The sequence below is a fragment of the Rutidosis leptorrhynchoides genome, chromosome 3, assembly GCF_046630445.1.
Source record: "Rutidosis leptorrhynchoides isolate AG116_Rl617_1_P2 chromosome 3, CSIRO_AGI_Rlap_v1, whole genome shotgun sequence".
Classification (NCBI taxonomy): domain Eukaryota; kingdom Viridiplantae; phylum Streptophyta; class Magnoliopsida; order Asterales; family Asteraceae; genus Rutidosis; species Rutidosis leptorrhynchoides.
In genome coordinates this window covers 664,233,290-664,247,589 of record NC_092335.1, presented here as the reverse complement: position 1 = coordinate 664,247,589, position 14,300 = coordinate 664,233,290, and the positions used below count along the sequence as shown (strand labels likewise).

At 36.9% G+C, this 14,300-nt stretch overlaps 2 protein-coding genes across 2 annotated transcripts in view; one reads left to right on the top strand and one right to left on the bottom strand.

Annotated features, from left to right (window-relative positions):
* The window catches only part of LOC139902575 (uncharacterized), a 41,920-nt gene extending 27,775 nt beyond the window's left edge, over positions 1–14,145 (bottom strand). Inside the window, exons 1-10 of the mRNA XM_071885182.1 lie at positions 14,136–14,145; positions 13,880–14,062; positions 13,557–13,780; positions 13,393–13,460; positions 13,050–13,271; positions 12,666–12,792; positions 12,188–12,510; positions 11,477–11,621; positions 11,124–11,349; positions 2,514–2,576 (exon numbers count right to left, since the gene is read on the bottom strand). Coding sequence (XP_071741283.1) covers positions 2,514–2,576; positions 11,124–11,349; positions 11,477–11,621; positions 12,188–12,510; positions 12,666–12,792; positions 13,050–13,271; positions 13,393–13,460; positions 13,557–13,780; positions 13,880–14,062; positions 14,136–14,145 — 1,591 coding nt within the window. The remainder of the gene's footprint in view (positions 1–2,513; positions 2,577–11,123; positions 11,350–11,476; positions 11,622–12,187; positions 12,511–12,665; positions 12,793–13,049; positions 13,272–13,392; positions 13,461–13,556; positions 13,781–13,879; positions 14,063–14,135) is intronic.
* LOC139899278 (uncharacterized) lies at positions 7,552–8,722 on the top strand. The gene is made up of 2 exons (XM_071882098.1): positions 7,552–7,785; positions 7,880–8,722. Exons 1-2 carry the CDS (start codon positions 7,597–7,599, stop codon positions 8,570–8,572), a joined length of 882 nt encoding a protein of 293 aa, XP_071738199.1. The 5' UTR covers positions 7,552–7,596; the 3' UTR covers positions 8,573–8,722.
* Positions 14,146–14,300: the final 155 nt, after the last annotated feature.

The following is a 14,300-nucleotide window of genomic DNA, read 5'->3' as shown; positions in this document are numbered from 1 at the left end:
TCGAACAACGCCTTTCCAAGGTGAAACCTTAAGCATGACCATTTCTCCAATTTCAAACTCTATATCTTTTCTTTTACTGTCCGCGTAGCTCTTTTGTAGACTCTGAGCGGTTTTCAATCTTTGTTGAATTTGGATGATTTTCTCGGTAGTTTCTTGTATTATCTCCGGACCCGTAATCTGTCTATCCCCCACTTCACTCCAACAAATCGGAGACCTGCACTTTCTACCATAAAGTGCTTCAAACGGCACCATCTCAATGCTTGAATGGTAGCTGTTGTTGTAGGAAAATTCTGCTAACGGTAGATGTCGATCCCAACTGTTTCCGAAATCAATAACACAAGCTCGTAGCATGTCTTCAAGCGTTTGTATTGTCCTTTCGCTCTGCCCATCAGTTTGTAGATGATAGGCAGTACTCATGTCTAGACTAGTTCCCAATGCTTGCTGTAATGTCTGCCAGAATCTTGAAATAAATCTGCCATCCCTATCAGAGATAATAGAGATTGGTATTCCATGTCTGGATACGACTTCCTTCAAATACAGTCGTGCTAACTTCTCCATCTTGTCATCTTCTCTTATTGGCAGGAAGTGTGCTGACTTGGTGAGATGATCAACTATTACCCAAATAGTATCATAACCACTTGCAGTCCTTGGAAATTTAGTAATGAAATCCATGGTAATGTTTTCCCATTTCCATTCTGAGATTTCAGGTTGTTGTAGTAGACCTGATGGTTTCTGATGTTCAGCTTTGACCTTAGAACACGTCAAACATTCTCCTACATATTTAGCAATATCGGCTTTCATACCTGGCCACCAAAAATGTTTCTTAAGATCCTTGTACATCTTCCCCGTTCTAGGATGTATTGAGTATCTGGTTTTATGAGCTTCTCTGAGTACCATTTCTCTCATATCTCCAAATTTTGGTACCCAAATTCTTTCAGCCCTATACCGGGTTCCGTCTTCCCGAATATTAAGATGCTTCTCCGATCCTTTGGGTATTTCATCATTTAAATTTCCCTCTTTTAAAACTCCTTGTTGCGCCTCCTTTATTTGAGTAGTAAGGTTAGTGTGAATCATTATATTCATAGATTTTACTCGAATGGTTTCTCTGTCCTTTCTGCTCAAGGCGTCGGCTACCACATTTGCCTTCCCCGGGTGGTAACGAATCTCAAAGTCGTAATCATTCAACAATTCAATCCACCTACGCTACCTCATATTCAGTTGTTTCTGATTAAATATGTGTTGAAGACTTTTGTGGTCGGTATATATAATACTTTTGACCCCATATAAGTAGTGCCTCCAAGTCTTTAATGCAAAAACAACCGCGCCTAATTCCAAATCATGCGTCGTATAATTTTGCTCGTGAATCTTCAATTGTCTAGACGCATAAGCAATCACCTTCGTCCGTTGCATTAATACACAACCGAGACCTTGCTTTGATGCGTCACAATAAATCACAAAATCATCATTCCCTTCAGGCAATGACAATATAGGTGCCGTAGTTAGCTTTTTCTTCAATAATTGAAACGCCTTCTCTTGTTCATCCTTCCATTCAAATTTCTTCCCTTTATGCGTTAATGCAGTCAAGGGTTTTGCTATTTTGGATAAATCTTGGATGAATCTTCTGTAGTAACCAGCCAATCCTAAAAATTGACGTATATGCTTCGGAGTTTTTGGGGTTTCCCACTTTTCAACGGTTTCGATCTTTGCCGGGTCTACCTGGATACCTTTTTTGTTCACTATGTGACCGAGGAATTGAACTTCTTCCAACCAAAATGCACACTTTGAAAACTTAGCGTACAATTTTTCTTTCCTCAATACTTCTAGCACTTTTCTCAAATGTTCTTCGTGCTCTTGATCATTCTTTGAGTAAATAAGTATGTCATCGATGAAAACAATGACAAACTTGTCAAGATATGGCCCACACACTCAGTTCATAAGGTCCATGAACACAGCTGGTGCGTTAGTCAATCCAAACGGCATAACCATAAACTCGTAATGACCATAACGCGTCCTAAAAGCAGTTTTTGGAATATCATCCTCCTTTACTCGCATTTGATGATATCCAGAACGTAAATCGTTCTTCGAATAAATCGACGAGCCTTGTAGTTGATCAAATAAGTTGTCAATTCTCGGCAGTGGATAACGGTTTTTGATGGTAAGTTTGTTCAACTCTCTGTAGTCAATACACAATCTAAATGTACCGTCCTTCTTCTTGACAAATAAAACAGGAGCTCCCCATGGTGATGTGCTTGGTCGAATGAAACCACGTTCTAATAGTTCTTGCAGTTGGCTTTGCAGTTCTTTCATCTCGCTGGGTGCGAGTCTATAAGGAGCACGAGCTATTGGTGCAGCTCCTGGTACAAGATCTATTTGAAATTCAACAGATCGATGTGGAGGTAGTCCCGGTAATTCTTTCGGAAATACATCGGGAAATTCTTTTGCGACGGGAACATCATTGATGCTCTTTTCTTCAGTTTGTACTTTCTCGACGTGTGCTAGAACAGCATAGCAACCTTTTCTTATTAGTTTTTGTGCCTTCAAATTACTAATAAGATGTAGCTTCGTGTTGCCCTTTTCTCCGTACACCATTAAGGGTTTTCCTTTTTCTCGTATAATACGAATTGCATTTTTGTAACAAACGATCTCTGCTTTCACTTCTTTCAACCAGTCCATACCGATTATCACATCAAAACTCCCTAACTCTACTGGTATCAAGTCAATCTTAAATGTTTCGCTAACCAGTTTAATTTATCGATTCCAACATATATTATCTGATGAAATTAATTTACCATTTGCTAATTCGAGTAAAAATTTACTATCCAAAGGCGTCAGTGGACAACTTAATTTAGCACAAAAATCTCTACTCATATAGCTTCTATCCGCACCCGAATCAAATAAAACTTAAGCAGATTTATTGTCAATAAGAAACGTACCCGTAACAAGCTCCGGGTCTTCCTGTGCCTCTGCCGCATTAATATTGAAAACTCTTCAATGGCCTTGTCCATTCGTGTTCTCTTGGTTCGGGCAATTTCTAATAATGTGGCCCGGTTTTCCACATTTATAACAAACTACATTGGCATAACTTGCTCCGACACTACTTGCTCCACCATTACTCGTTCCGACACCATTTGTTCCTTTCGTTCTGTTAACCCCTGGTCCGTAGACCTCACACTTCGCCGCGCTATGACCATTTCTTTTACACTTGTTGCAAAATTTGGTGCAGAACCCCGAGTGATACTTTTCACACCTTTGGCATAGCTGCTTCTGATTGTTGTTGTTGTTGCGGTTATTATTGTTGTTGGGATGATTGTTGTAGTTGCTGTTGTTGTTGTTGTTGTTGTTGTTGTTGTTGGGCCTTTTGTTGTAGTTGCGATTGATGTTGCGATTGTTGGGATAGTTGTTGCGATTATTGTTGTAATTGCTATTGTTGTTGTATTGGTGATTCTTATCACCGTTTTCCTCCCACTTTCTTTTGACTTGCTTCACATTGGCCTCTTCAGCAGTCTGTTCTTTAATTCTTTCTTCAATCTGGTTCACTAGTTTGTGAGCCATTCTACATGCCTGTTATATGGAGGCGGGCTCGTGTGAACTTATATCTTCTTGGATTCTTTCCGGTAATTCTTTCACAAACGCGTCGATCTTCTCTTCCTCATCTTCGAACGCTCCCGGACACAATAGGCATAATTCTGTGAATCGTCTTTCGTACGTGGTAATATCAAATCCTTGGGTTCGTAACCCTCTAAGTTATGTCTTGAGCTTATTGACCTCGGTTCTGGGACGGTACTTCTCGTTCATCAAGTGCTTGAATGCTGACCACGGTAGTGCGTACGCATCATCTTGGGTCATGTTTGACTAAAATTGCAAGTGTAAGTGTCAAAATGAGTCAAATGAGTAATAGTTGACCTAATTGGGTGAAATGGGTATGAAATGCCCATAGTTCGGGTTAGTTGGTGTTAGTAGACTTACATCACTTGTTCCTAGTGATTTATGACAAGTCTTAGCCATTAATGGGCGGTTTTGGTGTAGTTGAGCCATTTAATGCAAATTGGGTCATTAAATGCTCAAGAGGGAGTATTGTGGTTAATTTCACTAGTTGTGTATTGAATGTGTACTTATTGTATTAGGTACTTCACTTTGAAGCTTGCGGAGTTGTTAATTCATCGCCTAGTATATAAGGTGAGTGGAATAATTATGCGTATATGTATATGGCATATGTATTTGTGAATGTTATGGTATGAACCACGTGCCGGTAGTGCCATAACATGATGTGAACCACGTGCCGATAGCATCAAGTGTGAACACCTGCCGGTAGCACTATAAAATTTGGATGTGAACCACGTGCCGGTAGCATCAAGTGTGAACCACGTGCCGGTAGCACTGTAAAATGAGGCGTGAACCACGTGCCGGTAGTGTCAAAGCGTGAACCACGTGCCGGTAGCACTATAAAAGAGTGAGACTCAAATGCGTATGGTGTGAACCACGTGCCGGTAGCACCATAGCGTTATGGTTAGCCATATTATGTTGATGGATATTGTTTAGCATGCTATATATATATATATATATATATATATATATATATATATATATATATATATATATTGTGCGAGTATATGCTAATGTGATGTTGTGATAGTGTACGAATTGCTAGCATTATGAGTAAGACGGCATGCTATTCGAGTTGTATTTTCGTATGCGGTATTTGGTGGGTGCGAACGCAAATAGATGGGTTATATATGTGTATGTATAATTGTTGCACTCACTAAGCTTTGCTTACCCTCTTGTTGTTTATCTTTTTAGGCTCCGGCTTGGATAAAGGCAAGGGTATTCGGTTGGATTAGTGGCCTTCCGTTTTGTTTTGATAGGTGATGCCTTGGATGAAGCTTTTGGAAGTCGACCTAGTGTTACGGGTAGTTTAGCCCCAAATCATGCTCAAGTGTCGTTTGGATTAAAACTATCTTTTGAATGGGTCGAACTTGTGTTACATTTGTTAAGGGCCTTTGTGCCGTTTGTAAACATTACGATTGTGATATTGTTTAAATGGAATATATGTAACCATTTAATTGAGCGCTAATGGTTAATTAATTTTATAAAAAAAAGTTGTCGTATTCTTACGGGTTGGGTTGTTTCAATTCCATATCCACGAGTCTTTCGATTATGGGTTCATAGGAGCCGACTTCAATAACTCCGTTAACTCCTCTAGTTCACCATTCGCGCGTCCTGTTGGTGTTCTTATCCAACTCCAATCCGCAACACACTTTGATCCGTCCCGTATCAACCTCTCTTTGATCGAAACCTCCAAGTTAGATTCCATATGAGCTTGTCTCTTGAATATGCCTTTGAAGGGAATATCACCTAGCCACGTCTCACCCTAAAATGAAGTAGAAGCCCCGTCCTCGATCGACTTACTAAATGATTTTCTGAAGTTTAAATCGAGTGAGTCAATCAAGGACCTTTTCCCAATAACATTAGACCACACAGTTTTGTAAGATTTATAATGAGTCGGTTTCGATTTTAAACTTCCACCACCACCACCACCACCACCTACTGATTAAGGCCAAATTTTTGCTTTTGAGGGAACCCAAATTTATCCCGCCCAACCCATATGGGAGAAGTGTTTCCTCGCATTTAACTCAAGAAATCTTTGATTTGTTACCCGACCTACAAAAAAAAACATCTTACACACTCGAGTTTTTTAATCACACATGGTGGGGCACGAAAGAGCGAGAAATAATACAACTGAATACTATTTAACACCGATTTCGCGAGAGTCAAACGTCCACCAAATGACATCGAGCGCGCTTTCAATCCGAAAGTCATTTATCAAAATGAAAGTATTATAGTAAAAGTGAAGAAATTCAAATGAATAAAACGTGTTAAAAAATGGTAAATCAAAGTTTTAATGTTTATATTTTATGATTTTGTTACAAGTTATTTTTGCCCCGTCAATATAAATTTATGGATCCGCCAATTGGATAGGCATTGTGTTTTATTGTGTTTGACGGTACAATTATTTATTTTTAAACATCGTCACATTTGTATGAAATGTTACAAATTGTTTAGAGTGGAATAAATGGAAGCTAATTGATCGTCTAGAAATGGGTCCTATTGAAATTAAACTAAATGTTTGGTACTTATTCTCTAAAACTTAAATAACTACATCAACCAATTTTGTTTTACTATAAATATTAATGTTTGAGAATGCGTTAATATTGTTACCTCATGTTAAGCGAACAATGCGTGAGAAGGATTAATTTTCTCTCTTTAATCGCCATTTGATAATAGGTGGTTGTGTAACTTAGTTGTCAACAAAAACCTCGATCCCTAGTGTCGTGATCAAAGATATCGTTGGCAACCACATCAATATTAGTCGAGTAAATTTCAAGCTTTCTAGTTGGACGTTATAACGATCAACAAAAAATTCAACTAGTTAGAAATACATTTTACCCTGTTTTCGAAGCCTTTATGAGCTAGCCACGACGAGTACCAAATGGCATGATGCGATGTTGATCTCTTGGATTTAAAACGTGATCTCATTTAGCTTATTGGTAACACTCAAGCAAATCTCTTTAGTTTAAGAACGTTTTTATTAAATTCACGTGATATGAGTTTTGGGTTGTTGTAATAGATTTGTGTGATTTTGAGCGTGTAACTTTATTTAACTTTGTCGATGAATCATTTGCGTACACTTTTAGAGAATAATCGTGCACGCGGTTCATTGATGCACTACCTTCTACTATACGTACATTATCTGAAACTTGAAACAAAAGAAAACATTTTACCCGCAATAGGAAATATAAACAACGCCTAACCATTAAAGACTTGATTATAATAGATTCGTACAATAGTTAAAATCCATAAAATTCCAATTACAATGAACATTGTTATTGTTATCTAAAACAAAATATCTACTCCAAAAATAATTTATAGCAAGTGCCATTATTAAGATACATTTAGCTTTGTTCAAGTTCTTTGAAGTGTTCATGTTGCATGACTTCGTAGGCAACTTTATCATATTCAATTCTTGTCGGTTTTTAGTAATTCTTGCATCTATGTGTTACTCGATCAACACATCATCACGCAATACAAACGAATTACTCAACGACCTCAAATAATTTCTCAAAAAAGCTTGAAACTGTCATTTACTACTAGAAACCGAACAATTTGACCATCATAGGTTTAAATCCGATTATCTCCTTAATGAATTATTCTTAGTGATAATGTAAATATTCATCTTAAAGCTAACAAGATTCCCTACCGAACTAAAAAACTTTCATTTAAATTCATTAACTGTAGTTCAAGTTATGCTCTGATTAATCGAGCATAGAAACACACCATCCTTAACATCTCATTTAAATCTTCATTACAACTCCATCCATTGCCTCACTCTTTTCTTTTCCAAACCGTTGATTAAATCTAATCCAACGGACAAGATTTAAACTGACTGTATCCGTGTGTAGGTTTATCCGCCAATCAGATTTCACTATTTGGATATGCCCTCATTTTAATCACATTATTTAAATCCCCAAATTTATTCATCATTCTTACATACCTGCAAATCCTAACCCTAAACCTAGCACAAACAAAAACACTACCTCAATGGCGACGGAAGAACCGATTGTACCACCCCAACCTGCCGAGGAGGATCCTTTACCAGCCGTCGTCGATACGACTGAGACTCCACCGGCGGAAACCGTCGCCACCGAAACGAAATCCAAGAAGACGACGAAAAAAGCTGCCGCTCCGAGAAAACCTAAGAATCCTCCTCAGCATCCACCTTACTTGGAGGTAATTCAAACGCATTTCGTTACGGTTTTATGAAATATTTGAAATGAATTGATTAGGTTTTTGAATCTAATTTTGTGAAATGATGATTGTGCAGATGATCAAGGATGCAATTGTGACCTTGAAGGAAAGAAATGGATCTAGTCAGTTTGCAATTGCGAAGTTTATTGAAGAGAAACACAAGAATCTGCCTGCAAATTTTAAGAAGATGTTGTTAACTCAGCTGAAGAAACTGGTTGCCGGAGATAAGCTTGTTAAGGTGAAAGGTTCTTACAAGTTGCCGTCGGCTAAAGCCGCCGCTGGATCTGCTCCGGCTAAGAAGAAGCCGGCTGCTAAAAAGGCACCTGCGAAGAAGAAATCGGCTGCTGCTACAAAATCTAAAGCTCCTGCTAAGCCGGCCGCAAAATCTAAGCCGGCAACAAAAGCCAAGCCAGCTGCAAAATCTAAGCCGGCTGCGAAGGCTAAGCCTGGTCCGAAAGCTAAACCGGCTCCAAAGGCTAAACCGGCTCCAAAAGCTAAACCGGCTGCTAAGGCGAAGCCGGCTCCAAAAGCAAAAGCAGCTCCAAAAGCTAAGCCGACTGCCAAGGCTAAACCGGCTGCCAAGGCGAAGAAAGAGACTATGCCGGCGGCTAAGGCTGCCAGGACATCGACTAGATCTTCACCAGGAAAGAAAGCGGTGGCTCCCAAGCCGGCTGTGAAGAAGACTCCAGTGAAGAAAGCTGCGCCAGCAAAGAGGGCTGCAACACCGGCGGCTAAGACCGGTGGGGCCACAACCAGAAGATCGAAGTAATGATAGTTTTAAGGGTTTGATATGAGACATTGAAATTGAAGTTGTTAGTTAATTAGTTGTAAAGTTTTCAGATGTTATGAAGTTGGATTTGTATGGAAATGATAGAGTTTGGATCTTAATTGCAATATTAACTAGTCTTTAGAAGTTTAATTGTCTTTTATTTTATTAAATGTTTCTGTTAATGATAATTGCAAACTGCAAATTTGGACGATGATTGTTACGTGAGAATCTGACGTGGATGGCGCGTGTGTTATTACAGCGGTTTTAATGAAAGTGACGGAGATGTTGAGAATGTTATGTTTACGCGCGTGTGAAGCATCAAATTCGTTATAATGTTGAAGGGGTTACTTGTAATTTATGCAATGCTGACAGTTGTTTATACTAACGATACGTGAGTTTTTGAATTCTTTATAGAGTTCTGCATAAGTTAATACATAGTGGTAAAAAATGTTGACTTGTTTATTGATTCTGATTCCTGTCATATTTAATGTATGTTGTGTTAAATTCAAAGTAATTACATTCTGATTCTAATCTAATTTTACATAAAAGTAATAAAAAAAATTTAAAGATCAACTGGATTTTCAAGGGAAGTTTTTCTTTTAAAACATAAAATAAAACTAACGTAAAAGAGAGTGAACTTTTATCGAACAACAAAATTAATGCAAGGGGCTGAACACTAACACGTTGAAGAACGAAACCAAAAACAAAAAAGCATCCTAACATGAGATTTTATTGGTGGTTGAAAATTGGTACTCCGTATTTTTTATATATGTATGATGATCTTTACACATTTATTTTAACCTATGTTTTTTAATCCATATACACTTATAAATACAAGTATTTGAAGGTAATTGTAATTGTAATTTTATTTATTTATTTATATTTATAGTTATGAGATTATTATTGTGTGAGTTTTGAAAGACATTATTGTAATAAGATGGTGCATAATTACTTTACTTTTCTAATTAATGGAACTAAACATAAATCTTATGAGAAGATTATAAGTTCAATTTAAATTTAAATATAAAAAAGTGAATGTAAAAAAAGGTTTCATTTAGTATTATTTGACACAATCTTTGTGTTGTTAATATTTTTTTAAAATCAGTTTGGATCACCCATGAAAATTTAATTTTACCATTTTTCATGGCGTCTAAATTTTATTTTTATTTTTATTTTTTGAATTTTTTTCATACTTATTGGCCGGAGGTTCACTCGAAAGCAATCTCTCTATCCGTCGAATAGAGAGAGGGATGACTTTCTCTACTTTTGAGAGTGTTTTCACTCTGAATGGAGAAATGATTTGTCTTTATTCTCGGATAGGGGAAAGATTGTCTACATCTCACCTCCTCCATACACCACTTATGTGGTATCGAGTCTTGTTGTTGTTGTTTGTTTGGGATTATCGAGGAGAACTTAACCACTCACGCGATCATCTCCTGTAGTTGCACAATCCGTCCCTAACCACTGCCTTGAATTTTTATTATTGTATAAGTTTAGTGTTGATTGTAGGGTTTAGAGCTTAGCTATTCACGAGCTATTCTAATTCGACATGTTAAAGCTTAACTGAGTCGAGCTTAATGAACTAAAGCTCAAACTTTAACATATTTTATAGATCATTTGGTAAATGAGTTCAAGTTTTTTATATGGAGCTTGAACAAATAAACTATACACGGGTCTAAGCGAGTATTTAATTTATATACATTATTTTTTATTATTCATTTTTTATAATGATATAGTGTGTAATTTAATTAATATTAATATTAAAAACCATAGAGTATATTATTTATATAAATAAATGAGTTGAACTCGAGCAATACTAGATCTTGTATAATACCAAACAAGACTGAACTTAATACATATGCTTGAATTGTGTTTACCTCGATTTAAGATGAAGATGATTCACTCACCAAGAAGAGGAAAGAAGAGAATGTTTTGAAAAATCAAAGATCCACACCAAATTAGCAACTCAAGAAAATGTGGAAATAAACTTTGAAGGGCTATCCGAAAAGAACACTATTACGAAATCTCCAAATATTCCAAACCAAAGACGCGATGATAATTTGCAATCGAATCTTTGCATCAGCCGTACAATAATACGAATCAAGCCACGAGAGCCACAATTGCCAAGAATCAACACAAGGGCGTCAATATCGATCCAGGAACGAATCTTCCTCCATAAATCCGTGGCTAACGAACAATCATAAAAGATGCTGATTCTCATATACTAAAACTAAATTCATTCTAACATTTGACATTCTCAATCTCAATTCCGATTGTTATAAAACAATAAGCCCGAAAAAAAATTAATTTGTAGATATGCTGTTTAATTTGCAATAAACAGGATCTGTTGTTTTCTGCAAAACAACATTCTTGAGATGAAACTATTTGAACTAAGCGTTCACATTATCTAATTTACTTTTACAGATTTCAAAATTTTTCATTTTAACAAAACCTTTGATACAATTAAAAGTTTTGTAACTTTAGTCACCATCACATACATAATGTCATCATCATTTATCTATATATCCACTATAACATCATCCTTTCTTGCTTTCAATTTTCTGAATTGAATACTTTAGCTCTTTCTGCGTACTCAATCTTGAAGGTGACATCACGATATCATGCCACACCGATCCACTTTCATTAGCTGGATTCGGTTTATTATAAAGTTCGTATATCGAATCCGCTTTCTCATTCAAACTTTGTATCATCTTTAAGCATCCTATTTCATCTGGATCAATCAACAATGTCCTCTCTTTTTCTTTCCATCCTATCAACTTTACAAACATATTTTTCCCACTTTATTCATACATACATTTTTAATAAATTAACAAAGAAACAATTGCATACAGACAAGAGTTTTTTTTTAAGGCAAACAAGAGCGCGTTAAGTTGGATATATTACCTTTGGTGGTCCATCAAGATCATTGGTTAGATATAACCTGGCGCTGTCTACGAGCTGGCAATACGTCATGAATGCTGTTGCAAATCTTTTGTGTGATGTTAACTGCGATCGTACTCTCACTGCCCTTCTACACACGATCGCTCTCCTGTTAATGAATAACCGAAACTTGATTAGTTGGATGTTCAGTTGGTAACTGATAAACGGTTCAATATGACAATATGGGTCACGTTTTATCTGTAACGGGTCAAATTGGAAAATCAGAAAGATAAATTACAGTGGGTCAAATAGGTCGATATTCACACTGTTTATATATTGTATGCAAAAACCTGCCAAGTCATTATTATTAGATTATTAAGATTTATGTGAAAAGTAAGTTTCATGTTTGGGAGAAATAGTGTTGGCTCGGCCTAATCTGAGTCGACTACGTATAACTGAAAAATCACCCATTTTGACACGAAAAAGTTTCACCATCTCTAATTGGACGGAAAAATATAATATTAGTAGTTAAAACCCAGTTTCATTTGCATTCCTAAATGTGGTAGCCAAGGTGGGAATTTTGACCCATTAACTTAAAAATTGATCAAAGTGTTTGGGGGGCAGACCCGAACAGAATGACCCGTTCTAAACTAATGTCAACTTGACCAGTTGACAAATCTCCTAACCCACCCATTTTGCCACCTCTTTACTTGTTAAAGATATATAGTTGAATACCTTATGCCTCTTATAACAGCTAAATAAGGATCACAAATAACCCCAACCAGTTCTATCCTGTACGGTCTTCTTTTTGTATGACCATCGAGTGGTTCGCTTTCTTCTTCAAGTTGTTCCCAGTATCTTTCAGTAACACTTCCATCGTTATTCACTTTGTACCCGGCTCCCATACGATAACGTTTGCGGTGTACACTTCTTGCCATTGTTATCGTCTGCACAACAAACGGGACCCATGAAAGCGTTCCATCCATAATCACATCTCGTCCTTCGTTTAGCGCTGTTACAAGGAGAGATGATGCTGCATCTGTAGACGATTGATGCACCTGCAATCACATCGTTTATGTGTTTGTTATACAGTGGGTCGAAATTGCCACCTTTACTCATTTGACTTGTTTTGCTTTAGCTAAATGCCTAAATATTATCGATTGAATCATTTAACCGCTTAATAAAAAGTATAACTTATGTGTAGAAAGTATACCAATTCAGCTGTTTGAAGCATATCATGATGGCCTCGTTTGCTAAGAGCTCGATAGATAACATCGGATTCTTTGAAAGCGTCTGCTTCGATTACAACCGCGTTTGCTGATGCCCCAGCCCAAAATGGTCTGTTTACATTCAATTCAATAAATCTTTTTAACTAAAATCTGGAATGCATCAAATGGGTCTAATGGTCAAACAGGTTGAAAGTCAACCATAGTCAATTTGTAATGCATATAACTTCTTTAACTGTTTTTGTCCAGTGATGTAGATTATTAGGATAACAGTAATGTTTCTGTAAACATCACATAGATTATATAATTTTATAAAAATGGACAAAAGGTTTTTTTGGGTCGACCCAACCCATTTTGACTGTATTCCTTACTCTTTAAGAATGTCCTTAAGAGCTGTGCTTTTTCCGGCACCCATACCGCCACCCATGAATAGTAGGACCGGACTTCTATCTTTGTGGGCCATCGGAACCATAACGTCAGTGCATTGTGAATCGTCTGCAGATACAAGCCCTATCGCTTTCATTTCCTCCACTAACGTCGTAAACACTCGTGCCACTTTCAGGTTCTTCGTTACCCTCTCGAATCTTTGTTCCCTGTACCATCACAATTAATCCAAAATTGCATATTTATCGCCGTTCATCTTTAATTAGTATCATAATTAAAACACTGACAAACACTATAAAGTTTGATAATAACAACTTCAAAGTATCATACCTGGTGGCTTGCATGACTATGTCCTTAAGCTTTTTTTTCGGCTCTTGAGAATCAGAACCAGCCAGTGCCTGAAATTATGAAGCATAACCCAAATTGACCCATTCATCAGTATCAGGGTCAAAATAACCACCTTTTTTATATCTGTAAATAACAGATACATCTACCTGACTAATCATGAAATGAGCATTACTCCAATGAAATGCAAAGTAACTAAGAATACATCTCTCAAACTCTTCAACCAGCTTTATAAACAACGAATCCGCATCCGGTTCTTCGGCAAAAAACATATACATTTCTTCTTCACACCCTTCGGTTTTCGTTATATATTCAGCCGCAAACTTAAACAAATGTGGACAATCTCTACTACTAGAAAATCCCATTTGTCTAGCTGCATGAACACACATACTTTATCCACACAATACTCGTACGAATTCTAGTCCGTAAAATACTAAAATGTAAATAAATGAGATGAATATATTGATCTCACCTACATAATGAGGGAACCCTTCTAGTTTTAGCAGTTGGCCTGTGTCTGAAACACGTATACGAGGAACGATCTGATATCGTTTCCTTTTAAAGCCGAAAACGGTTGCACCAATGACTAAACCTATAGAAGATGCTACAATGATGTATTTGTACGTCGCTTTTTCGTCGCTGGAATCATCAGTATCTGCGAAAAAGAAGATTTTTATAGAAACTTGTATTGATTTGATAAAAAAGTTGAGATCTTTGTGTGAAATTACCTTGTGGCATGACTACTCGGTGTAAGTTTTTAAGATGAATAATAATAAGAATGCAGAACAATTAAGGTAAGGTAAGATGATGATAATGTTGAGATCTAAATTGCTGAATAGAATTAATCAAATGGAGAGCGTGAGAGATGGAGACGGAAATGGAGTGAAAGGTGA